The sequence below is a fragment of the Coturnix japonica genome, chromosome 1 (assembly GCF_001577835.2).
Source record: "Coturnix japonica isolate 7356 chromosome 1, Coturnix japonica 2.1, whole genome shotgun sequence".
NCBI classification, from domain to species: domain Eukaryota; kingdom Metazoa; phylum Chordata; class Aves; order Galliformes; family Phasianidae; genus Coturnix; species Coturnix japonica.
This window is the reverse complement of record NC_029516.1, coordinates 129639656-129663709: the sequence shown is the minus strand read 5'-3', so window position 1 is coordinate 129663709 and position 24054 is coordinate 129639656. Positions and strand designations below refer to the sequence as shown.

Here is a 24054-nt window from a genome sequence, read left to right as displayed (position 1 = left end):
CAGAAGTGATCTGTGACATAAAATGGTTAAGCTATTAAATGAACTCTTTTGTCTGTGTTGCAACCAAGTTTGCAGGAGGTGGTCAGCTCTGTGATATGTGAGCATCACCAAGTTTATAATTTCTCATCAGCTTGCAGACAAGTATTCTCTGTGCCTTTTGGAAGGCTGATGTTTTTAACCTCAACAGTGTTCCCAGATTTCTTTAGATACGGCCTTATTCTGATGTATTCTCTTTTGATTGTAGTAGTCACCTCTCACTCACAGTCTTAATAAAGTAAATTGAGCAGGTTTCACTGTGTTTGGTCTTACACTGTTTATTCCTTAAAGAAATACTGCATTTCTGCCAGTTGTTCCTGGCTGTCATGGTGCATCTCTTGAGCTGAAAGATGAGTTGATGTGCATTTTTGGGATTAACTTTGTAAATTACTTGTAGTGGAAGAAGATATTTTAACGTAATAGAGACAGCGCTGAAATGTCAGGACAAGATTTTTTATTTTATTTTTATTTTTTCAAAACAGAAGTTTTAAATTTGATTCTAAAATAAATATTTTGTACTCCCAACTGGCAGAATGTTTTTTCACAGCCGCGCTGTGTGGTATCCTCAGTGCTTTCAACTGAGGGGAGCTGGCAGGGGCTAAGCGCTTCTTAGCATAACTCTTTCAGTGGGCTTGAATCTAAATATCAAGTTTTGCCTGAACTTTTATGAAGAATGAAAGGTGCAGCAGTCATTGGTAGAAACACAGTTGTGAAATTACATACTTTAATGTAAGAGAAATTGCCCAAAACTTTTCCTTAGCGACAAGCGGATTATTATTCTTTTTCTCTGTAGCGGTTTTCAGCAGAATTCAGTATTGTTGACTGACCTGATTAAAAACACCTGCTTCCAAGTTGTTCTTGGTAAATAGTTCTTCTGACGTAGGAAAGATGGCTAGAAAAAAGTATACATATATCAGAAGCACAGATTTGTAAATTGCATGTAAAACAAATGTCTTTTCTCTGTACTTGTGAACATGTGATCTGTGTAATAGCTCTCTGACTTTGAGACAGGCCATCCACCTTTTTCTTAGTACATGCAAATCCTATTGCTTGTGTTACTTCCCTTTGGAAAGCAGATGTCCCTCTCTTGTGTTCCTGGAGGTGTTTAAGAGATGTATGGATGTGGCACTAAGGGACAAGGTATAATTATGGGGCTTGTTAAGCTGAGTTGATGGTTGGACTTGATCCAGAAGGTCTTTTCCAACCTAAATGATGACTCATTCCTTGCTAGCAGAAGCAGGGCGAGGTGATGATTTCCTCCAGAGTTGGTTGGACACTGGCTTCTTTCCTGTGGAAGTTGAGAGGTAAATTTGGATCCTTGTAGCCTGAAGCAGATGCGTAGCAAAGATCTTTCATTCTCCGGGTGCATTTGCTGCAAGCACGAATTTGTTACAGCAAAGTTGGCAATGGCACAAATCCTGTTTCCTTTTCCTGATAGATTTAATGCAAAGGGCAATAAAATTTTTTTTAAGAGGCTTAGAATTGTTGCTATTAGCCTGTGTGCCTGGAGCACACCTTCTCCTTAAGACTGTGGAGTCAGCTTTGGCAGAGGATCCTCAAGTTCCTCGACACGTGCTTGGCTATCAAGAAGCTAGATGTAGAGCAGGCAAGCAGGACCCATTAGAAATGTTAAAAAAGGAAGAAGGTGAACCAGGGTGACCTCAGGTTGCCTGCAGAGTTAGTTGACAGAAGTGCTTGAGCTATACACTTAAATCCGGGTAGCTACATTCAACTTGAGTTACAGAATCTAGATATAAATATTTTGTTACTTTGCCTTGATCTGGGATTTGCTGATGAAGGCACTGAAGCTTTCCATGGGTGCTGCATTGCAGGCCTTTATGTCAATCCCCCAGAAGCCTTCTGTTAAAAGAAGTATCCAGATGTATATTGCTTTGAATAAAAGTACATTTCACTCCATAATGTTCTTTTGAAGCAATGCTTTCTGTTTTGTAGTTTACCTCCCACATAATTTCATTTTTTCCAGTGGTCTGTGTTCAGACGTAGCACATATCTATAAATTTGCATTTTTGTTATTGATCTAAACTCAGTGTGCAAGAAAATGCAATATAAAGCCATTCTGACATAACCATTTTGACATAACTATTGGATAATTCAGCCTTTGTCTGATAGCTGGCACACTGGCTAGTAGAGGTTATTATTTTGTATGACACACGCAGAACTATAATTTACTCTAATGATGGTATATTTTCATACTCTTGGTGAAAGGAGTATATGTATACATAATGCATACATAAAGGAGAAGGAAGGGAAACCCATTTTTATGTACAGATGAATCCATCTGAATATATGCAGAAGTGTGTGAGAATATATATATAGAAAATATTTCAAATTGCTGAATAAAGTATTCCCAGATTCTTAGGTTCCTTTCACATAATTTTTAGTTCTTAAAATAATCCTGTGAAAGTGCTGCTTTTATCTTCTCTGTGCAGCGATGAACTTTTATGTTGGAAAGTGTTGAAAGTACTCAGATAGTAAAGCTTAGATTTTTGTTTTGTTTGGCAGTACACTTCTGTTTAGAATTCTTTTAATCTATCCATTCCCTGCTTTTATATTCATCAGATAGTTGAAGGTTCTGTGAAGGATATTTCTTTGTATGAGAACTTATTAAACCAATAATGCTCAAAAGTATACGATTTACTTCCTTTTTTTCTTGTTTTATATCACAAGACATACCCCTGTTTGAGCTGTTAAATTTCTATTTGCTTTTCTCAAGTTTTTTTTTTTTGGGGGGGGGGGGGGGGGGAGTACGGAGAAAATAAGAAACAATTTATATGGTAGATCTAAAGTTTCATTAAAATTGCTTATGCCCTGTCCCAGGCATTTTAAGTGGGCCATCTGTCTAAACATCTCTCCATTTTTTTCTGATCATTTCCTCGACTTATTCATGAGCCATGGGAGGGCTCCTTTGTAGTCTCCATGTAGCTGGTTCAGTCTACCCCCACTGAATACATCTATGTGCTTGCATAACATATCTTTTCACAGTGCTGGAAATTCTCTGAACTTGGTTCAGATGAATGGCCCACTTTCTGAAGGTCTTTTTTTCTCCTCCTGCAAAGATTTGTATGCAGAAACTGACCTTGGTGGCTACAGAATCCAGCACATTATTCTTGATCATTTTACAGGCCACCTGCTGTGAAAGTTATGATGAAGGATTTCTTAATGATTCTTTGACCATTAACATTGTTTTAAGTCAATATTTCACTTTTATTTAACTGCTGAATAGGTAATTGCACGATTGAAAAGCAGCTTTACAGAATGCCACATAATGTGGTCTTCAAACGCTTATAATCTTTCATAACTGGAGAGTTTGTTGTGATAGTTTGGGATTTCTCTGCCTTTACCTGAAAGTTCTATGCAGCAAAAATATCAGGAGTAAAAAAAAAATGTATTAAGTTTTCCCCAGTGTTAGAACTCACATTTTGAATTGCAAGTTAAAAAAATAATAATAATAAAAAAAATCCATAGGCAATTTTCTGACCCTTTTTAGGAGCTGGTGACATTTATCATAGCTCATTACATCATCAACAGTAATCAGGAGAGAGGAGTTTATTTGCCACAAACTGCAGAAAATTGTAGTTTTATTGAGTTCCTTCTATGCGATTGGATGATGACAATGAAAATGGACAAACTGGGGCAGAGTTATTACTTGCCTTGCCTTTGTCAACGTCTGTTTCCTTTCGTTATTTATCTTTTTGCCTAGAACTGATAATAGTTTAACTTGTGTCTGTTTTTCATGAGCGCAGTGAGTGTGTGTCAAGCTAAGATTTTTAGTAGTTTTCTGCTTCCCTCACTGAAAATTTGCAAAGCAGGAGTGGTAATGGCTGCGTTATTATGAAGGATCTCTCATTTTTCTGTCAGGGCATCTGGGGGTAAAAGGAACATAATGCAGTATGCTGTGTATGAAATACCTTAGGAGACCATGACATCATCTGCAGTTGAGTAATGAGTGACAAGGATTGAAAAGAAATAACTAAGCAGGGAAAAGGAGCTGTTTTTCTTCTCACACCATTTACATATTTGTATAACTTACGTGGTTGGAGTAGAACCTTTCTGACTTAGGCCGGGCTATCCACGTTCCTTATAGCACATGCCTCTGCTGCTGGTGTTACTTCCCCTTGGAAGGCAGGTCAGAGAAGACTGTATGGAAAGAGTTCATTATGCCCTTCTCATCCTGTCTGTGCTGCCTCAGTGAGCTCCCTTTGCTCTCTCCCTCTTCTTGTGTGTAAAACTGGCAAGGGAAAATAGCCTCTCTGTGGCCCTGCTTCCTGTTCACCAAGCACTCAGCTTGCTGCTGAACTTGTGTTTCTTCCTGCAGCCAGTCATCTCCACACACCATTTCTTTGATGTTTCATGTGCTGGGACTGAGAGAAGAAAGGGGATGTTGAACTTTGTGATTCTGAATCTGAGATTGCAGTGAAAACACCTACAAATTTTACTTCTTTTGTAATGATAAAAATTATATTATTCTGTCTTCTGGTATGTTTTTAAAATGTAAATAGAATAGCTCAGATTTCAGCCCAGGATGTAGAATTTTTAAAGTTTTAAATCTTCAAAAACAGCCAGAAATTCATTACATTTGAATCAACTAGTGGAAAATATATTCAGAAGTCCTATCTGGGGGGCTTTCTCCTGCACTCGGGCATCTCATATGCTATAAAAATACACAAACAGAACACTCCCTCTCCCTTTCTTAATCTGATAGAAACTTCAGCATTTCTAAAGTAGTTCACAGGCTTGATCAGCTTTCTACCTGTTGATATTCAAGACACTTGGATTGACTTTGACCTTTGCTTTTAAACTTTGTAGCAGTTACCCTATGGTAGATCACAAACGTAGGCATCCAAATGGATCTTGAATATCTCCATATATAAACAACAACAGCAAACCAAACCCAATAAACCTTTCAATCTTATTGAAATACTGATTTTTCTTTTCTTTCTTTCTTTTTTTTTTTTTTTTTAAAGAATTTATTTTATTGAAGAAAAAGCAGAATTCTTATGAGATAGTGTACATACCCATTTTAGTCAATACGGTTGTAGATTAGTTACATAGCCCCAGGCGTTTGTTTAGCAAAGCTAAAAAAAAAAATGGCCCTGGGCAAGAGAATCCAGCAATTCCAAGAGGGACATAAAACTTGCAGTGTACTTTGCTATTAGATACATCTCTGGACCTTGCCCTCTTGACCACCGGTGTTGCAGAGAGGAATTATATGCCTGTGGGGCAGTTTGAAACCCCGTCAAAGCAATGATCATAGCCATGCCTTTCAAGAGGCATGCATCCTGTTTGGAGATACACTTGACAAAGCTCAGCAAGACAGGACTGAACAAAAATAATCCCTGCTGGAGAACAAGACTGTCTTTCCTTTGATGGCCAGCGGCCAGATTCATGAGGTCACTTCCAGTCAAATGCAATATGAAGCAAGGCCATGCCAGCAGGGTTATAAGGAATCTCATGCCATCAATGAAGCAGATCCTACTAAGCTGTGTTTGAGATGAGGCTTATTTCTTACACAAGAAATATGAAGCTTCTATAGAGCACTGTAGGTTATTATAATAGAATATTATGCAGAATTTAGCTAGGTTCTTCCATAGTCCACTACATTCCTCCTTACTGTTGCTCTTATGCCAGGAAGTGCAAGGAAAACATCTCTCTGCCTGCTACCTGTTCAGGAAACTCCTCAGTTCCTCTTCTTCAGGAACTCTAGTGTCTGTAATGTTTCCTATCAGCCAGTGTAAATGTTTTGGTGACATGAAGTTTGAGAAATGTCATTGCACCCAATAAGCCATAGAAGTTTCCTCAGGTTTGTTGTTTTGACTTTTATCTCTGTATATTGAATGAAAAGTATAATGCTTGGCATCATCAGCATGGGAACAGGCTATTTTCATTATTATGAACTTTGTGAGGAGCGTTGGTTAGAGGTGATCAAGGATGTTTGGTGGAAGGTGATATAAGGCTCGGCTTGGATCCAGAGTAACTAATGGTGAATACATCTATTAGTCTAGCTAATGCATTACATGTTTCAATTTTACCCATTTCAGGCACATTGCAAAGCACAGTTTTTAGAAGTTTCTATTTGCCTGTATTTTAGATGTTGAAAATACCCAACCTTCTTAAAGGAATTGTGTAAATCCTTAGCAAGTCAGTATATTATCCTTGGCTTAGGCAGAAAGCTTCATCTGTGCCTCTGGAGGGCTCAGGTGCTTTTCCCTATTGATTCCAGGCCTGCCGAGCACTTCCTTTGGGGGAGATGTGGTTCACTGGGCCCCCGTGTTTCCAAGTTTTAAGACTCTGAGGACTGCACTGAAACACTCTATGGCAGATGAGTGCTATAGCTCAAAAGAAGATACAAATGGGATGTGCTTACTTGTCTGTGTATTTCTGATGGAGAATCTGAACATGTGTAGAAGTCAGTGTGGAAGAAAAACTCTGCCAAGATAATGTGCCTTTGTTCTAATGGTGTTAAACTCCACCTTCATACCCTCTAGTTTAGGCTACAGAGGAGATGGCTGATGCTACTGTGTGACTACCAGAAAAGATTGCAGCCTACTTTGGACACGAGTTGTTACAACAAAACTGATAAGATCTGGGAATCTACACAGGGAGGAAATAAATCAAAGTGACAAATACACATTTCTAAATAAAATAGTTGAAATCTGCTTATTTCACTCTGAATTAGCAAGAATGAGTCTTCAGGTCTGTTTCCATTGTTGTCAGATATTCTTCGTTGAGCTTAAGTTGGAAAAATTTGTGGTTCTTGTGTTATCTCATAACTGGTGCAACCATTGACTGCTGCAGAAGTAGACATAATCCCATGTATGGGTTGTGATAGGCAGTCATTTTTCAGTTTATTTGAGGGACTCTGTGGATGAAATTCCGTAAAATGTACATTAATTATAAAATTGTGTGTATTACTGGTTTGGCTGAATCTTTTGTGTCTAATTGGGCTTTAATTAAGGTTTACTAAGAATGAGATGAAAGGACTAGTGATTATATTTTGCACTTAGAAAGAATGCTGCAGCTATCACTGTTGCTATTCTTCTGCCAACCCTCTTTCTCATCTGCTTTTCATCCTGTTTGAATTAATTCTGTAGCAAGTGCTGGCTGCATTTAAGAGCTTCCCATAACTACCATTATACCCAGTGTGTCAAGGCAAGTCTAGAAAGAAAGTAGAGTGCATTTTCTCTTCATACCCCATTTGACAAAAAAATGAATCCAATGTTTTTCGTTTGAAATATGCTTTCCTGGTTGTGTCTGTAGATTAATGATGTTTTATATCCTTCATGACCATCCTATAAGGAAAGCGCTTATGGTTTAAATGGGAAAAACATGTAATTTGTTAAAAAATCTTTTTCTGTTTGTTTTTTAGAATTCCTATTGCTAAACCAAAGAGAAGTAGCTGGGAGCTCTCTGTGCATCTTGGGGACGGGGTTTACCCTGTTGCAGTTTCAAAGGATGGCTCATCATTTTCTGTAAGTTCTGCTCATTTTCCAAGATTTTTCAGTCCATTTGAGACAATTTTTATTGTCATTGACGCTTACTATAATTTCCTGTTTGCTCAGTTACCAAACATAGGTGTTTGTCTTGTCTTTAGCAGGAATAATCGTGGATTACAAGAAACGACTGGATGCTAATTAAATAGCATGACTGTATAAAGATTTTTCTCTGCTCTGCTGTGGAACATTTTTATGCACTTTAAATTAGTTTTTTAAGTAACAACTCTCTTTAGTGTCTTGTTTAGAAATAAGGTCTTTATATTTTCACTGTAAATATTTAAGAGTGACAAAATAACTGCAATGTTGAGAAACATTAATGTTAGCTTAATTTAGTGATTAAAAAGACAATGAACTGAACAAGTTGCATATATACGCATACTGGAATAAGTAGCAAAACTGCCTGCAGGCATAGTAAAATCACTTCAGATACATGTATTTTAACTATTATTTTTACAAATATTGTAAGACAATTACTTAAACAATACTGTCAGTATGAAAGGCAGACAAGACTATGCCAATAGAACAATGATGATTGTGTGTTCAGTAGAACAAAGCCAGGATGGAAGCTGGTTGAATAGTGTTAAGACAGTAGATTTATAGAGAGAACTACTTTTCATGTCTTATAATAGTAATTCCATAATAAAATGAGATTTTAAGAAATAGTCCACTTCCACAGCATCTGTTAACTCTTAGGCAAAAGTTTTCAAAGGGATCTGAAAAAGTCAGTTTCTCGTAGAATCATGAAATACAGGACAAGACTGTGAGGAACCTCAGAAGTCTCCCAGTCTGCCTCTGACAGCTGTTTGCTCTTCTTGCCAGTGTTCTCTGAAGAATGTTTTGCAACATCTGCTTCGTGATATTTTTAGTTGTGATGTTTACAGCTAGGTCATATTCAGAATCATGAGATTTATTTGAAAAAGGATGTTTAAATGAATATTTCATCAGCTGAAGACAGTATTGTCTTGGTGATTCACTCTTGCTTTGCTCTAAGATTTCCATTTAAGAAATATAACAGTTGAAGTTGGTCATGTTTTTAGGTGGTTATTTTCACTTATGTGATCTGAGGAAATAAAAATTTTGCCTTTGAAAAATCTTTTTGTTGGCCTAAGTAGGACAAGAATATGCCTAACCAGTTTCTTTTAGTACAGTACATCCGTCTCTGTCGCATGGTTTCATACATACTCCAGATGAATATAAGATAAAAGCCTGAGTAGAGACCAGAGGTACTTTATGTTCCATATGGATCAGAAGTGTGCAGAAAAAGATGTGGACAAAATCTGTAACCACCTTTTAAAGTTCTCTCTTGCAAACTCATTGCTTGAAGCGTGGAAGATGAAGGTCATTTCAGTTGTAGTGTTGATTTCTCCTAGGAAAAATGTTGGGAGGTTTTCAGTGTGACTTTTCACCCAGTCTGTAGCATGTACCACTGTTCCTTGGCTGTGACTTTCGCCCCCACTGTGGAATTGTGCTTTGTGAGCTAAGGCCATGTCTGAACACAGTTTGTTTTGTTTGTTCCTCTGAATTAGTGAAATTTATATTTACTAGGTGTTTTTGAACTTCACTGCAACCCATTGCACAGGCAGCTAAACAGCCTTGCAGACTGGCAGTGGTCTGTCTGCTCTTCCCCAGAGCTGTCATTGCCCCCAGCCTTCCCACCTTTTAGCTGCAATGTTGCTATCTGTCAGTGGTCTGCCTGGAGCTCTATGCAGCTGTGAGGCAGTGGCTGCTGATTTTTAAGGGGGTAGCACACACATTTTTGAGTGATTTAGTTAAGTTTTATTTAGTTGTGTATGTTCAAGTTTATACTAGGTTAATTTTAATAAACATCTACCTGTATAAGTCAGACTAAGAAAGGTTTACAGGTGGGAGGCCTAAGCATTCTTTTATCTTTTTGTCTCCACTGATGTTGAAGATAACTGAAATTCTAAGCTCATATATGAGTTCCTCCTAGGTTAATGAGCAGCAGTTGTAAGCTGCACTGTATCTCTCCAAGATGCACTAACTCTTTTCTTAAGAGTTATGTTATTGCTGCTGATAATTATTGACATGCAGCAACTTCAACATGCAGTAAATCATTCTTACCTGTACCACAGGCCAAATCTGTCAGTCAGTTGAAACAGAACTGCTAAATACTTTTAGTATCTCAGTAGCATGGGCATTACAGCTCATGCAAGCCCATTTTAACATGGCATGTGTGGAATCCGATTGCTACTCCTTCAGTTTATTATTCAAACAGTAACACCTCCAACATAATCAAGTCATCTGGCATTACTGAGCTAAGCAAGAGTGAGTAGTTAAGCATGTCCTTATTTTTCTTGTTTGCTTTTGTAAATTCCTTTATATTTCAAAGTCAGTTGGCCCCCCTTTGCTACTTTCCCTAGTAGGAAAATTGCTGTGGGCAAGCAATGCTCTGCAGGAATCCCACCAGGGCAGAGAGGAGAGCAGGAGGCCTGCAAAGGTCCTGCTCATCTCTGTGCAGCCCTGCAGTGCGTTAGGTTGAGGGACAGGAGAGTTAGAAGCAGCAGAGAGGAAGAATATGTGTTTGTGTTGCCGCAAGGTTGGGACAAAGGGACTGGAGACATGGAGAAAGCAGCTTTGGTGTTCTGATTCTGCCCTAACCAAGACTGTTTACTCTATGAAGAGATAATTTTTTAATGATTTGTATCTGGAGTATTTTGTAGCTCATGAAGTAAATCATAGCGGGTGGATTTCACAATGACCACAAGATCTATCTCACTTAATGGAGTCAATATTCAAAATAAATCTTGAGCTCAGGTTTATGCAAAGCAGGAAACTATTTCTGAATACCGAGATTGTTTAGTTACGCTTGTTTTCCCTTGTTACTGGACAAATAGCAGAAGACATGCTGTTCTTTAATAACTTTTCTTTTTGCTGGGGCTCTCATGGGACTGTGCTGCAGATGAGAACAGAATAAATAGAGCATAGTCAAAAATCTTCTGAAATATTATTCAAAACTCTACAATGGGAAAGCAATTGACTTAAGAAAAGTCAAAGATATTGAGAAATCTTGTTTCTGATTAGGAGGTATAATATAGCTTAAGAAAAAATGGGAAAACTCAAAGCCTTCTTTATGAACTTTGCTGTCAAAAATGCAAGCTTCACTTTTTGAACTTCCACATTTACTTTTCGCTATGAAGTTGGTGTGACATGGGCTCCTGACTTAGTAGGCTGTGTCCCCTTGTGGCTCATGACAAGGATAGCTGAATCCATGTGTAGCTAGATAGCCCAGTGGGAGGGCCGCCTTCACATTCCTCTTCAGAAGTTCGCTCCTGCTGCCAACTGTGCATTGCAGCAGCAGCGTTCGCATTCTGATTTACTTTGTTTACCACTGGGACCTTTCCAACAGTGACTTCTTTCTTTTTTCCTTAACTCTTCTACTCTCACCAGCCGAAACCTCACCGCCCCACACTGTGCGGTGCTTTGCTCTCTGCGTAGGGAGCATGAGCAGCAGGCTTCCCCATGGTTCCTGCTGTTCACGGGAAGATCATTTGTCAGCATCCTGGTCTATGGGTCATCTGTGATTTTCTTCCTTTATCATGAGAATCTTAGTGAATTGTGCAGCACTAACTGCTTTTTGCTGCTCTTTATTTTCCAGGATTTGGAGTTCTGTAGCCATCTGTTTTTAACCACTTGATTGTAATGGAGGTCCTTGGTGCAGGCTGACTGTCAGGCCATGCTTCCCAAAGCTGAAGGACTTAAAAATAAATGGTCTAGTGTGAGCAATACTGTTTGCTTGAAATAGTGAAAAGAACAAAAACTAATTAGCTTTGTTGTTTCCTATAGATACTGAAAGCTTTAGTGAATGCCAATTTGCTATTTTTTTTTCTTTTAATATTGAAGTAGATCTGTTATTATTCAGTAGCCAGCTACTTATATGCTGTAACACTGATGTTGGTATAAGATAACTTTGATGTGATCTACTTTCTTACATACCAATAACTCTCCAACTAAATTAATATAAATGTCTCTTCTGTATGTGTGTGTTCCTCTTCCCATGTTTTAGTTGCTAGAAGAATCCTTATGAACTGTCTGCTTATCATGTAAGTCTGTTTAGGTTCTTGGAGAACAGATTCTAGTCTTTGGTCAGTATCTTCCTTAAATTTGCCATTTTTCCTCTCATTACTACTGCAAAGACCAACAGTCGGGATTACTATTAAAACAGAGTTTGAAGGAAGGACCAATACCTTCCTGTACACAAGACTAGCCTAAAACAGCAATGAATATCCCCAAAGCATCCCTTAAACAAGCTCTGGAACTTTTTGTTTAGTCCAAATTCAGACAGGAGTTGATTTTATCTTACCCTTTTTGACTGTTAGTCTGGCTATCACATAATCCAATTTTGCTGATGAAGGTTGAAGTCTGCTCTTTCCTTGCAAAGCTTGAGTGCTCTGCCTAGCACTGAAGGGCTGAAGAGGCAAAAGCATATGCAATTCTGCATGTACTAAACAAACTTGGCTGCTGTGTGGTTTCCCCGCACCATGCTGATTTGTGCCACATGTCTGAAGGGAATATACTCAGCCCTTCAGAGCTAAATATCAGACACCAAGCCTCCTCTAGGCCCAAGTTGTGTTAGCTTAGTTGCCTTTTTGCAGCCCTACTGAGACTGCTCACAGCCAGTGTAGAGACTCTCTGCTAATGATGCTGAGTGGGAGCTGCTCTCCCCAGCCCCACTGAGAGCCCCTACTCATTGCTGTGTGCATAGGAGTTCAGTGTCATCACCTGCCCTTCTGAACTGTAAAAGAATTTCATGTCATTCAGTGAAGTAATACTGTTAAAATGTGTAATAAGGACAGTGTGGAATGAAAGTGGCCTAAGCAAGAGAGATCATAAATATATTGGACCAGGAATCCAATAACAAAGTTCAATTTATGGATCCACCATTATACCATTTTTCCATTACAAAGTGTAGAGTGTGCTGTTAAACCAAAGACAAATAATTACCTGACTAGTGCAGTCTTTTCAGTGCTGTAACCCACTTTCCTTGATTCCTTCAATATTCATCTGTATTCCTCTGTTAGGAGAAGAAGACATCTGAAGAATGTTTTGAAAAAAAGCAATGGGTGAATCCAAAGGCTCAAATGACGAATACCAGCACTAAGTAGTTACACTTTAGGAGATACAATCGTGGCTATTTCTTTGAAGTTTATTGCTGTATGCATAAGATGAGGACTTAATTTTCCTTTCAGCATGGATTTTGTGGCTATTTTTATGCAACATACTGCATTCTTGAAGAACTTTTGGGCATATTCTGTTTTCTGATTCTTTACTATAAAGGAGGAATCCTCTGTCTTGGGAATTCTTTATTGCTGATTTGCATGATTTTTCTGGAAGTAATTGTTGTCATTCTTCATCATGTTAAAAAACAGCCCTCTCTGTTAGGGTTCTTCATCTCTGTAGTAGATGCATACCTTCCCAGACCACTTGGATTCATCTTCCAGTCTGTTTAGTTGACAAAGAATTTCCAGATGTTTTCAGTTATAAAGTAGCTTCTTATCACTGAAGTTGTGGTGAATGAAAGTTGTTTATTTTTTCAAAAAAAGCACAAGGTGAAATAGTTCAGAAGTTACTTTGAACAAATGGAAATGTGATATGTTTCCAAAGGGGCCTGTATAGGTCAAACACCAAATAAAAGGACCAGAGAAAGCTTAATTACGTTTTCAGATTACTAATGGGATGGACTGCCATTTTCACAAAGTATTGGATCGTTCCCTAAATTCAAATTTAAGAACAAGTAAATATCATACTGGCATGGAATCTCTGTGTGAAGCCTATTCAGATGTTTCACATGCTTCCAAATGAAAAGTTGACTGATAAATATTTTAAATAATTTTTAGGTAAAAAGAATGTTGTTTTTTTTCCCCTTGTATATTTTTTAACAAGAATTTATTTAGTATCTGTGGAGCTGTGAAGTTGTCTTCTGTACCTCTTAGTATTTTCGAAAGAAAACTCATTGGATGTAAATGAAAATATAAAAGGAAAGATCTAAGACATTACTGCCATTGTTATTTGAATACTTCCTTTATCATTAGCATAGAGTAGTCAAGTAGCTATCTATAGTCTTTACTTTCGTTAGTGAATTAATGTATATCTCATTATGATTAAGCTTTTATTTACATTAAAATATAACATGCATTTAATTAGGAAAACTCATATGCTGTAAATTTTGTAACTGAAGGATAAGGTAATTTTAAAAATCTGTTTTAGATATTCTCTCTGGGGAAAAGAAATGCTTGAGAAGGTATATCATCCCAAAGTCAGCCGGGATGCAGATGAAGTATGCAAAGCATCAAGCGTGAAAAGGAATGCTATAATGTAAAAGCTTAACAGTGATAAATGAAATTTATCAGTCATTACTACTAGTATTTTGCATTTCTGGTATGTTTCAGGCACATAATACCTTATAACTAATTAGTCAAATAAAAGGAATATGAGACCTGTATCAATAGAGGTGAAAAGCACATACCTGTAGGAATTAGAAGTTGACCTATATCTCCAACAGAAGCAAAGGCAATTTTCCCTCTTAATTTCTAAATATGACCTTCTATTTTACCATGACATTTATGTTATGTTGTTGTATGCATGTAATGAGATATCCTGTTATTCTGACATTCTATGTTAGTTTGAATGAAGGGAAACTGTAGACGTAAGGCACAAGTATAGAAGGCAGAGGGTTGCGTACTCCATAAAGCTATAAGCAGAAAACTTTAACTGGCTTTGTCAAAGTAGTGTGTGTTTTCCTTGCACGACAGTGTACAAATTCTCCACTGAAGTTTTGCAAAGAAATCTCTTTGTCACTTTAGGTTGTTGTTTAGGCAGGAGTTAAGGTACATATTTGCACCTTTCTGAGTATTTAGAGTATTTCATGATGAATGTACTGTTCTGCCACAGCTGGTTTTGCATGGTGTTTAATATAATAGAAAACGACATCTTTGAGTGCCAGAAGCTGCTGATTCAGTAGTCAGACTGCTTGGAGAAAATAAAATAAAACTTGTTTAAGTAATGTAACAAATGGCCTTGATAATGAAAATATTTAGCAAAGCATATCTCTTGACATCAATTACATTTGCTTGTTTCATTGTAAATCTCTTTTCAAAATAGCATTGTAATATCCATGCTTTGGAGATGCTGTCCTCTCAATTACACTGTTATTTAATCTGTTCAAAAAGAGTAGGAAGGTAACTATTTTTAATCTATTAAATTAGATTTTCATTAATTGAAGAAAACTGGATGTGGTTTAGGGAAGAGGACTTCTAGAAAGGTTAGAGTCAACTTCTGGATAGCTGGGGTGACCGACATTCGTTCATCTCTACCCTCCTGACTATTTTGTGAAGAGTAGACAAGAATGAGGGGAATGTAAATTTCACCTTCCTCCCTTTGTACCCCACTCCTAACTCAGATGGTTTTTTCTTTTGCATACTGATTTTTATTTATTTATTTTTAAAGACTTGAATAGTCTGTGTAATGGTATTTTAATGAGGTAAGTGTGGAGCTAACCCTTTAAGAAGCCAAGAACCTCTGATTTCCACCCTTGCAAAGCACTGCCTTTGTCACTGGGTACAGTAATGCTTGTTGCCTGCTTCTGTGGCTTTCCTGATCCTACGCTCATTTCTGCACAGTGGCAGATTTCTGCAGGAAGGGTAGAGATGCTTTCATCCTTCCTGATGTGTGGGGACAGTTTCTCCTGGGGGACACTGCAGGCTTGAACCCTTCAATCTGAGGAGGGCCCTGATCCTCGTGTTCTGACTTTGTGGGCAACTGCTTTAATTGGTACATTTCTGTGGCTGCTGACTTTGTGTTTTTTAAATGAAAGTAGCCTTGGCCTTGGTATCTTATTGTGAACTCAGTTTTTCTGGTATGCATCTCCACTCTGCTGAACTGAGTCTCCCAGAGCTTATAGATGCTAGGACACAATGTTCATGAATTGTGAATACTTTTAGGTAAGCCAGAAGTAAAAATACTTGGGTAAATATTCAGTATACTTATCTAATATTTGCATATACTTGTATTAGGAGTGTTTGTGTACTAAGCAAAAGGAGAAAAACAGTCTATCTGGGTTGCATGTTGTTTAAAATAACATACTGTTTTAAAAATAAATATATGTAAGGGGCTGGTACAATATGTGCATATTTGCTTTGTAAAGAGAGATCAGTGTAGGTTTGTTTGTATATCTCATACTAGTTTATTCATGCAGCACTTTATAAGAACATACAGAAAATAGCCAGAGTGTTGAAAACCAAAACCAACATGAAAGTAAGGAACTAATTCTGTAGCTTTAATAACACTCTCTCCCCTCTATGGCAGAGAAGTATTATAGTAGTTCTGTGGTGTACCCATGTTTCTGGTGATTCATAGTTCTGCAAAACTCACAGTAACATATGATATGGAGCTGATATGTAGGCAAAAAAGAATGCCTAAATAGAAAATGCAGCAAAAAACTATGAAATGTTACATAGCAAAATACTTGAAAAGCAAGAAGCATGGTCTGTTTGTATGGATATTTTTTTCCTTGTTTCAGGATCAGGCTTCGTTGTCTTAGCAGACCTAGGTTTTTACGGTGGTGGCTTCTAAATTGCCCAGTGAAGACTGGCAGTGTCTTGAGTTTTACCCACAGAGGCAACTTCATATCATGAGTTCCTGTGATATGCAAGTGGACACCGTTCTCCTAAGGGTCGTGACCCAACAATTCCAGAAATCCCACTGAGCAGTAAACTAAAATATAAATTCTAATATCTGTAACAATACAGAGCAATGCCATAAGATTTTTTTTTTTTTCCTTCAGTAAGTCTAATTTCTGTCATAACAGCCACCCTTCCTGCTTCCTGGGGTCTTTTGGTGTAGGACTGAAAACTCCTTAGGACACAGGTAATATCCTCAATGCATTTGTATGCCATGCATACTCCACGTCCTGCACCAAAATATTTGTGTAATTATTTTAAAGTTTCTTAAAGTAGTGCTCACATGAGCATCGTTTAGGTGCTTTTTTGTTTGTTTGTTTGTTTTTCATTGATTTCACATCCAATGTAACTGGAAAGAAAAAGCTCAGTGAATTCCTCCCTACTCTCAAAGAAACCCCTCCAACTTTCTTCCCCACCCCCTTGCCAAATTTTGTAGAATCAAAAAATGTTGTGAGCTCCTCCTGCTGGTTCAGCAGTAGCAATAGTTGCATTTAAAAGTATGCTAATATAATGTTAAGAGCCTGGCTTTTTACCACGAAAGCCAGAGTTAACTCCGTAACTCCTGAATAGTGTTTCATCTTTAATTCTGTTCTCTTAGCAACTCTCAGCGCGTTTGATATTCAGTATGACACTCTACCTCAGAATCTCTTGATGCTTTGGCATGGGGGGGATGGGGTGGGGAACTTGGAGTCCGTAATGTTTTGAGTGGCTTTCTTAGCTCCAAACTTCTTTTCTGCAATTTTCCCTCTTTAATTTAATTTTTAAGTAAGCTAGATTGTTAATATTGCTTGAATGTAGCTTTTATGGCTTATGAGAAATAATGCTTCTGTAGTGGATAGGCATGCGTCAGCTTTGACTAAATGTTTTGATGTACTCTTCTCAAAAGATAGACTAGAAGAGCTTTCCTTTGAAATATGTGAAGCAGTTTTAGACACAGCTTCTCAGATGGATCTAATTAGACTTTCATACGGACTGGATGTCCGTTTGTTGCAGCTGAATTCTCGTTTCATTCACCCATAACTAGAAACACCTCGCTTCAAACGTGTTTCTTCAAAGAAAGAAGGGTTTAGGGTTCCATGTTTTACTGCTTTTTGATGTTGGTTTCCCTTTAACTGAGAAGACCTTATGTTTATACAACTGTTATTATTAAGAAAACATAGCTTTGTTCAGGAGAGTTCATTCAGTATCAGTGTTGGCTGTTGGTAGAAGTCGGAGATCTGTAGAATAGATCCTGCTATACAAGACCAGTGGGACAGCTGTACGTCTGGCAATTAGGCTCAATGTATGGAAGATTTGAATGCAAACACAATGTTCTAATAAAACCAGAGAACCAGGGTTGTTGAAGGATGAAAATGAAGATTAGATGCACAATCAGGCTCATCAATGATTAGCAGTCCTATTTATTATTTACAGCTATTAGTCTCCAGAGAGACATTAGACAGATCCCCATTTTAGGATATTTCTACATGGCACAGTTTAACACAGTACAAAGAAACCTGTGCTGACTAACGTAGTTTGGGCAGTGCTGCGTTAATGCTCCTAGCTGAATTAACTTTGTTAGAGCTGGCATAGGAATCTTCATGTGATGCTGCATTGTGCCATGTCCTGACACCTCACTGGCTAATAGTATCATGAAAGCTGTAGCAATAAGTGTCCCTTCCAACCCAAGACTTTCTATGGTTCCTGCTACTAGCCTCACCTAGTAATTTGCTCCATTTGCACTGCTCTGTTTTCTAAAGTCCTCTGCCTGTCTAAAAGCTTATTTATTTTCCCCGTTTGTCCTGTTAGAGGGCAGGTTTGGGTCTGCTGTGCAGCTGCTCGCACAACATACTGTCCAGCCCAGTTACTGTGCCAACACTGGGCTTATGTCTGTCAAAGTGCTGAATGGGGGCACTCCTTGGGTTCTCTGTTTGGATTCTTATTTTCATAAAACTTTGAGATATTTTAATATGTTTGGATAATTCTAACTGGGCAGTGGGTTCAGAAGTTGTGTGTGGGAGAATTCGGAGACTCAGAAATAGGCAGTGGATTTCATAATATTACCACCCCCCCTTCCTTTGGAGATCAGGATAAGGATACTGAATTATTGAAAGGCTTAAGAATGAGAATAAGATGTCTCTCAGTGGAGGAGGAAGAAAACGATTTTGAATACTAAAAATGAACTGCAGCACTGTCTGTCTCATATAGAGAATAAAAAGGAAACTGATTTTAGTAGTCATAATCCACTGCCAGTGGATTATTTCATTTTCCAGAGAAAATGTACAGATTTCAAGAAGATACAGCGAAAAGAAACCAACTGAAAACTGAAATAGCTGTAGCTCCATGATGCTTTAATCTCTTTTTATTTCAGGTAATGTTGTATGTACCAGTCTTTATTTCAAAGAATGGTATTAATGTTCCAAAATCACTTTGGTTTAAAGAATGCCATATGTCAGGTGTGTGACTGAATGCGGAATCCCTTCACTGTCCAGTGTGTGATACAGGCCAACTATTGGAATTTTCCCTAGTCTGTGTAGGGATGGGGACTGTTGTCTGTAGACCTTTTGTCTATAGATCTGATGTGGAAATGTTGAGAGGCAGCAAATGAGGGGTGCAGCTGGACAGGGAGATCTGTTTTCTGGTGAAGGTGCTGACTTCTGTCTCTGCTTCTGTCTGAGTTGTTCATAGGTGCTTCCAAATCTTTGAAACCATACCTTCTAAATGCAGTCAGTTTTATATGCTCTTCATTTTTTAGCCTCAAGGCAAGTTCAGTCCTACACTGGTATGTGCTAAATATGTGAAGTTTCTTCTAGAAATGCAGTTGTGTAGTGTTCAATGAATGGGCAGGACTTGTATGAAATGCACAAGGTTTTGTCCAATGTTGGGAAGTTTTCATGAGGATAGCAAAGCTGGTTTCCAGCAATTTCACTTCTAGACAGATTTTAAAGTCTGTTCCAAATAGTAAAAAAGGTACTGCAGCCTATCATAAAAAAATCAGTGGAATTTAGTAACGTGGCCAAAAGTATATTCTTACATATCAGGAATGTCTACGTATTTCTCTCTGGGATTTCTCTTTTTTGAAATAATTTCTAAATGACTGTTCTGTCCAAACAGTCAGTGTTCCTCTGAGTTGAAAGGACTTGAAAATACAGTATGATGATGTGAAGTGTTGGACAGCCTTTGCATTAAGGCTCTTCCCTACCCCCTTGCTTATAGCTCTGTCCCAGACCCATGCGTTTTGGCAGGATCTTCCCCTGCTCCTCCCTTGCTCCTTCTGTCTTCATTCCAACCTTGTCTTTCTGTTGTGACTGCCCTCTTGTTTCCACCAGCTAACCTCTATCAGCTGTTTCCTTTATTGCCGTAATCACTGTGTATTTTCACAGAGTGACCTCTTTGTCACTGTTGGAGCAGCCCAGCTGCTTCATGCTAGCAGACTAGCTTGAATGCAGTTTATCCCATTTTAATTTCATATCTTCCCATAGCTGATAAAGGAGGGGAGAAATAGTTCAATGAAAAATGCATATGGTTAAAGTGGCATCTTTATTTTTGTGTTAGTAGGCTTTGCAAATTGTTAATTTATACCAAACATACTTTTGAGTAGTATACTAACTTTTCTGTTAGTTTTGTAATTAAAGAAAAACTTGTTTGATGACCAAACAGTATAACAGGTGCTAAGCAAGAATGAAAGCTTTTGTTTGGTTTTGTTTTGTTTGTTTGTTTAAAAATAACAGCAATTAATTGAAGAAATGAGTAGTGATGATGTGTCTGTATCCTGGAAAAACTGAGAGCCAGGTTATCATCAAATCCTAGAATTACTCAGGTTGGAAAAGACCTCAAAGATCATCGAGTCCAACCGCATCCTAACTATAGTACCCTAACTCTAACAACCCTCTGCTAAATCATATCTCTGAGCACCACATCCAAACGGCTCTTAAACACATCCAGGGACGGTGATTCAACCACCTCCATGGAGAGCCTATTCCAGTGTTTAACTACCCTTTCTGTAAAGGAGTGTTTCCTAATGTCCAACCTAAACTTACCTTGGCACAACTTGAGGCCATTTCCCCTCCTCCTGTCACTTGTCACCAGTGAGAAGAGACCTGCCCCACTCTCACTGTAAGCACCCTTCAGATACTGGAAGAGAGCAATAAGGTCTCCCCTCAGCCTCTTTTTCCCCAGACTAAACAGTCCCAGTTCCCTCAGCCATTCCTCATAGGGTTGATTTTCCAAGCCCTTCATAAGCCTCGATGCCCTTCTATATATACTGCCCTTTTACAAGACAGCAGCAACTTCTTAGATAAAATAGAGAAACAGACCCTCTTCCTTACACAACTAAAGGATCCTTTATGGCTTTGGCAAAGGAGAACCTTTTGTAATAGGTGGGCTATTGGGTGGAGAGAGCAAAGAACCTACGACATGGGTGTCCAACCCTTTAGCTTGTCTGGGCTCTGCACTGAGTGAAGAGGAATTGATTTGGGCCATAGGTTTCTCCAAGAGTAATGTCTCCTATTTGTTTTCATGGAGACTGCAAGTAATACATGTAGTACACTCTGCTTGATAGAGCTAATTCTTAGCTACAAAACAGTATTTTTCAGTATAGTCACCACAATTAGCTATGTATTTTCACCAATGATGAACTTCAGCCTTCGTGCCATGCTTATCAGAACCTGCATCAGTGGAGGTGACCCACAGCCACTGTCTCCACTGCTGAACTGCACCACCCACCAGCTCACTGTTTGATCTCCATAAACATTTAGTGAGTGCTGATCAGTGTCTGTGGGCACCATTTCTTCCAGAATGGAGGAAATGAATTCCACATCCTTGATTCACTTTCACGTCATATGCAGTTTTGTAAGACAGACCCTCTACTGCCATCTGTCATATGGTAACAGCATGTAACAGGACGTTGTTGGGAAGGTTCAACCTCTACTGCCATACCGCCAGTGTTCTCATGTTGTTGTGGACCAACATAACAAACCAGGAGTAATTACATTTGGAGCAGACCATTTAAAACATAATATAATTACAGTACGTAAGTAGCAAAGCAGTGTGGGCCTCATGCAGCCTATGGACATGCCTGACCTAAGGGATGGTCATTGTGAGATCAATCCATCCGTCTATCCAACCAGCTGTAGTCTGTGATGAGATCACTGTTGCTTGTGTGTGCAATATGTCAACAATCCACACCGAACCAAAGATGATTTGAAGTTGCTCAGGGTCACATGCAAAATACAAATACTTGTTACTTGTATTATTGTAATTTGTCATAAATCCCAATTCTCAATATGTGGTTTTTATTTGTAGAACTGTGCTTGAAACTGTTACTAAAGTGCTAAATGACTTGAAGAGTAAATGCTTTTAGGAGCATTACCGAGTATGATCTTTTAAATGTGTTGAACAACTCCCTCCTAAACCTCTGTTTACAACAGAAACTGTTTCTGTAGCTGAGGGTGTGCTCCAGAAAGTTCAGCATTAGTAATATTTTCCAGAATAGGTGGGAAATGTTTTTGAAAATGGCATTAGGTGCCAGGGTAATGTTTGATGTTACTAACAACTTTGGCATTTTGGGTCACTTTGAATGTTTAATCTGCTTTGTTGAATTTGGATGGGTATTCCTGTGGATTTATACTGGTCTTTTTATTCTTTGGCTGTAATTTTTTACTGTTGTCCATTCATTTGTCATTTTACCAGAGGTAAACTTGCTAGAGTTACCTGGAGTGATTAACAGGTGAAATGACTTCAGAGTATAAATTCTGATTTGATCTTCTGTGTTGCATATCATCCCCGTTTTATGCTTTTCTAATTACTGGCACATGCCAGTACTTAAAATAAGAAGGTTAAAGATTCTATATCTTCAGTCAAGATTAAAGGCAATATATGCAGGTTCATTCTATTATTTCTTCAAATTGAATAAAGTATCCTGTGTTTTCTCTCAGGTTTACACCTAACTCACTCTTTAAAATATAAATTCATGAATTGCTTTAATCCACTTCAAATAATTTGGTTGATTTTTCTTTCTTTCTTTTCTTTTTTTTTTTTTTTTCCCAATTAAATTATTGTATTTATTTATTTTTTAACCAAGTCTACAGTAGCCTGTGTTGGGTTTGAACTGGATCATAGTACTCCAGATCTGAACCTGCATCGGTGGTGCCTGTCGTTGATGCTGGGACTGGAAAAAATCTGAATGCAAATTCTGCAACTTGGTCTCACGTGATGCCATGCTCAAATGATGCCATGTCAGGTCAGAAAGGGTGCTTTACCTGGTTTGGGCTCAAGGACACCACTCTAAAATTATTGAGTATCAGAAACCGTTTTTTGAAGAAAAGTCTATTCTTAATGATACAGCAGCAACACCTGCATAAATAGCACAGTCATATTATTTCAAGAGAGCACAAATAGTACCTTCTTGTGGAGAGAAATCTTCTTTTTCTGTGATGTATTCATTCCAAAACCATGCAGATCTTCCAGATGCATAAACCATGCACAGAAAAGCTGGATTAAGGGGAGTGGAGCTGTGCTGGGGCTGCATTCAGGCATATCGTAAGCCTTTGGAAGCCTGACAACAACTAGAAGGCTCTGTGTGCTTCAGAGAGCTGGAAGAGTCACTTACTTCAGGTTGTGTTCTAACTGTCAAAATGAAAGAAATTACTATTTTATTTCTAATAGATTTAGGAAATTGAGTGAAAACTTATGTAGTAGAGATACTATTTCTTTACTGTCCTTTTCACTGCTTGAATTCTGACACAAACTCAGAAAACCCACATGTGTTTTCTTCTGAAACTGCTATAGCTGTTTGGCTGCCTAACCTTGAAATGGAACTCACTCACGACAGCTTATGTCCCAGCTGACAACTGTTGATCGATCCAAGTCACAGCTCTAGAGGTTTTGGATGTGTAGCTCCTATAATGAGCAAACTGCATAAAACTATATCCCTTGTAGGGTTATAATAAAGCAGAATGTACCTCTGTGAAAATAAATAAATAAATGGGGCTTTTAGGGGTGTGTGTTTTGTCATGCAGTGTGGAATTGTATGAAAAGATCAATTAATTCTAGAGAGTTTCCTACTTATTTATTTATTTATTTTTATTTGTCTAATTCATTGCAGCAGATGAAATCAGTGAAACCATGGCTTCTCTTGCTGTGGCTCCATTTTGATGCTCTCCTAATTCACAGTTAGGTGTAACAGATGGAATGTAAATAAGGTACTTCAAATCCCTATTTTCTGCCTAGTTGAGTTGCTTTATTCAGTTTTGCTCTGCTTCTGAAGACATAAGGTTCTTTTCTGCATAACATAATGGCAGAGAAGATTTTGCAATTTTGGAGTTTATTAACAGAACTAATGCCTTCAGCAAGAGTAGAGATTCAGTATGTATGTCTATAGCACAAGTATATTCAGTTTCTATCACTTATAATACAGTTCTGTCATCTTATGTCTGGAAACAAAATGTATGAAGAAGAAGAAGATGGCACGTTTTGGATACAAAATGTAATGCTAAGGTATCTAAATTGTGGGTTTTTTTTCCTTCCATTGTGAGGTGGCTGAAATTCTTTACATCTGATAGTATGAATGCTCAGAACCCCACTCTTAACAGCATCAAAGCTAATTCTGTTTGTACAGCCCCAACTTCATGGACAGAAAGGTTCCTATTAAATAGACGTGCAAAGCTGCTCAGTGATCAGATGTTGAAATTATTAGCAAACAAACAGAAGACCTGTAAACTTAATGTCAGATTTGGTGGCTTCTTGGATAGAAAGTTTGTCAAGCGCAGGGGATTCTGAAATGTTTCTCGTCATCAATCATATAATTGTGAATATTCATTTTTCCCAGT

At 38.1% G+C, this 24054-nt stretch overlaps 1 protein-coding gene across 3 annotated transcripts in view; it reads left to right on the top strand.

Annotated features, from left to right (window-relative positions):
* PCCA (propionyl-CoA carboxylase subunit alpha) overlaps positions 1–24054 on the top strand; it is a 251157-nt gene that overhangs the window by 147527 nt on the left and 79576 nt on the right. For all 3 annotated transcript variants that reach the window (XM_015851501.1, XM_032442017.1, XM_032442016.1), the window contains exon 19: positions 7424–7526. In XM_015851501.1, coding sequence (XP_015706987.1) covers positions 7424–7526 — 103 coding nt within the window. The remainder of the gene's footprint in view (positions 1–7423; positions 7527–24054) is intronic.